The sequence below is a fragment of the Sinocyclocheilus grahami genome, unplaced genomic scaffold (assembly GCF_001515645.1).
Source record: "Sinocyclocheilus grahami isolate Dianchi unplaced genomic scaffold, SAMN03320097.WGS_v1.1 scaffold875.1, whole genome shotgun sequence".
NCBI classification, from domain to species: Eukaryota; Metazoa; Chordata; class Actinopteri; order Cypriniformes; family Cyprinidae; genus Sinocyclocheilus; species Sinocyclocheilus grahami.
The window spans coordinates 529,407-532,817 of NW_015506054.1; the positions used below are offsets into that span (position 1 = coordinate 529,407).

General features: G+C 38.9%; 1 protein-coding gene across 1 annotated transcript in view; it reads left to right on the forward strand.

Annotated features, from left to right (window-relative positions):
* Nucleotides 1-301: 301 nt before the first annotated feature.
* Nucleotides 302-3,411, forward strand: part of LOC107563420 (60S acidic ribosomal protein P0-like) — a gene marked incomplete at its 5' end in the record, with an annotated part of 6,848 nt that continues 3,738 nt past the window's right edge. Inside the window, 3 exons of the mRNA XM_016248298.1 lie at nt 302-543; nt 1,540-1,627; nt 1,722-1,868. Coding sequence (XP_016103784.1) covers nt 302-543; nt 1,540-1,627; nt 1,722-1,868 — 477 coding nt within the window. The remainder of the gene's footprint in view (nt 544-1,539; nt 1,628-1,721; nt 1,869-3,411) is intronic.

Below are 3,411 nucleotides of genomic sequence, written 5' to 3' on the forward strand. Positions count from 1 at the left end.
TTACAGAGTTATTTGGACAGCTCTGAAACTTACTTTTAACGCTCATAATGCCAACAAGCAACGGCAACTTTAGTTCGCGGTGGCAGCACGTTCACAGTTCACATTACTGATGAAAATCGTTCCATGAAAAAGCTCTATAGTTTTTATTAAGGCGCTGTGCTGAATACATCGTGAATGAGCTGCTGAGTGAGAGACGTGGCTGTTGACCAATCAGCGCACAGACCCGCCTCCTCTAAACGTATGACTTCCCCGCTGCTGTAATAAACTCTTTCCTACTCTCCCTGTCTGCGGTGACGCTTGATCTCGGACGTTAAATCACGATTCCCATCAGGCTGTGTTTCTGACATTTCTTTCTCCTCGTTTCCAGCAACTGCTGGATGATTACCCCAAGTGTTTCATCGTGGAAGCAGACAATGTCGGCTCCAAGCAGATGCAGACCATCCGTCTGTCCCTGCGGGGCAAGGCCGTCGTGCTCATGGGCAAAAACACCATGATGAGGAAGGCCATCCGTGGCCATCTGGAAAACAACCCGTCTCTGGAGAGGTGCGTGTCTGTCCGGGCACAATGATGACCCACGGTAGACGAACTAAGGCTTTTAGAGTCTTTATAGTGTGAAATCTCTATAATGTTATAGATGACACCGCCCCGGCATCATATTGCTGAATGAAATCCAATTTCGTTAATAATTAGATGCTGATTCCAAAAACAGTGTCTGTTTTGCTCGATCAGTCACGCTTTCATCAATATATGATGCATTATGTAGCACTTTTGGCAACGATTGAGTTGAATTATCAAAAACACCACAAACACATGATTCCTGTCTGGATCTCGGACACATTACAACTATTTGCTCAACACTCAGCCCATTTTCACGTGTATGACTGATTCTGATTTCTGCATCTGTGGGTGTTTTACTACATGTAAACATGCAAGCTTTGAATGCTTATATCTTCTAAATGTGAATTGTCACTGTTTTGGAGCACACTCCTTTATAGATAACCTTAAGACTAACATTGATACTAGCACCCAAAAAAAACTTTTTGATTTCATGGGGTCTTTTAAAGTGAATCATTTGACGGTTTATTTTAAAAACTGCATTGAAACTGATGCATATAATTTTATTGATTTGAACGCCGCTTCATGAAATTGGATATTGGCTGTATTTTTGCAAATCAGGTTAATTTAAGATGCCGCCCTGTTATGAACTTCCTTCAATTTGACTCTATAAAATTGATTTGTGAATGCATGATTTCAACAGAAGGCCCTTGTAAACATTTAGTCCTTTATTCACTCATCAGGACGTTACAAAAGCGGTTTAATTAGATGCAGGATAAGTTATAGACCGGCTGTGTCAGTGCCGGTTTGTCGTTCCCCCTGCACAAATCAACCGGTTTCCTTCTATCCTTGTGTGTTTGCATCCCACAGCTCACAGGGACGCTTGGTCTCAGACATTCTGCGTCAGCCACATGTCTTAACTTTAGTTTTAATAGTTCCAGGTGAATGTTTATGATTGAATGATTAACTCCTGTGTTTTTGCAGGCTGCTTCCCCACATCCGTGGGAACGTCGGCTTCGTCTTCACCAAGGAGGATCTGACTGAGGTCAGGGACCTGCTGCTGGCAAATAAAGTGAGTATCACGGAGCGACTGTGTGGATGTCTGAGGCTCTTCAGGGCTTGAATGCATCTCTTCATGTAGCTGTTGTTGTGGTCTGTGATGGTAGGTGCCCGCTGCTGCCCGTGCCGGTGCCATCGCCCCGTGTGAGGTGACCGTCCCTGCTCAGAACACCGGGCTCGGTCCTGAGAAGACCTCCTTCTTCCAGGCTTTGGGAATCACCACCAAGATCTCCAGAGGAACCATTGAAATCTTGGTGAGTGGCAGGAATGGGCGATCGATCAAATCCGGTTTTCAATTGCAATTTTGGCTTCTAATGAATATGAAACTATTTAATCAAAAAATTAAATTTGATTTTTATTTGCCAATTTGATTTATTTTAAGACAATTAATACATTTTTTAAATTAGATTTTTTTTTAAAATGTTGATTTGTTTAGATTTTTATTTGCTAATTTAAATATTTTACAATTTAATTAGTTGTCTTTTAAAAAATTTTAGGAGTTTTGTATCTTTACAATATTTTATTTTAGAATGTATATTTGTTGTTTAAGATTACATTTTAATATTTTAATCAAGAAAAAACCCATTGTGCTTTTATTTATAAAATGGAGATTTGTGTATTAATAAACCTGAATTTATACATTTTATTTTCATTTGATATATATATATATATATGTGTGTGTGTATTTTTGACTTTAGTCAAGGAAAGCCAATTTTTTTTTTCCCCCCTCTCAATCAATGCATGTTCTTCCAGTCAATGAGTAATCAAATTAATAGTGATCTTAATATTAACCAAAATCTTGTTTTATAATTTTAAAATGTATTTTTAACCCCTTAACTGTCACCGGGTTTGTCATGAAAGCTTGAAGCCCAAGATTCATCCCGTCAAAACCATTTTGAAATTGGACATTGTTACCATGGAAATGGTACTTTAAGATCTTTTGGCGGTCTCCTCCCCCTTAGTGGGTGGTGTCAAGTGTCATATTACAATGCATTACGGTCTTTCAGAATCAAACCTTTTTAATAATCTTGACAAAAAACATATCATTGGAAAGGTCTGAGTCTCAGGATTCCATATATGGTGATTATTTTGAGAGTAATATTGACTATAGTGAAGTATAATAAAGTTGAGAAGTAATATTGACAGCGAAATCTAGACATTTGTGACAGAAAAATGCATTAATAAAATTCAATGGAGTTTGGATGGCACCCGGTGGCTGTTTGTGGTGTAACGCCCTAAATAAAATCTCAAAGGAATCAATTTTTTTTTCAGAACTTTAAATTTGAAAACTTTAGACAGAAGGCTTTAATTTTATACCAATTTTAGAGTAAAACCTGATATATATATTAGGGATGCACCGATATGAACATTGACCGATAACCGATTATTCTTTGTTTTTGAAAGCCGATAACCGATATGTTGGCCCATAAATCTATATCCAAATTCTTATATACTTTTTGAGAGCCTGATTACAAAAAAGGTCTCCATTTAAAAATCACATCCCAAACACTTCAACATAAGCAGCCTAGTTTGAACGGTGTACGTTTTAAAAATATTTTTACTCTGCCCGACCGGAAGCAGCGGAAGCAGTCGACTGTGGCATAATAAAAGCCCAGCTGCTTTACGCATGATCGGAAGCAGTCAACTGTGGCATAATAAAAGCTCCGCTGCTTTACGCATGATCGGAAGCAGTCGACTGTGGCATAATAAAAGCCCCGGTGCTTTACCCCACATACGCGCGACCGGAAGCAGTCGACTGTGGCATAATAAAAGCTCCACTGCTTTACCCCACATACG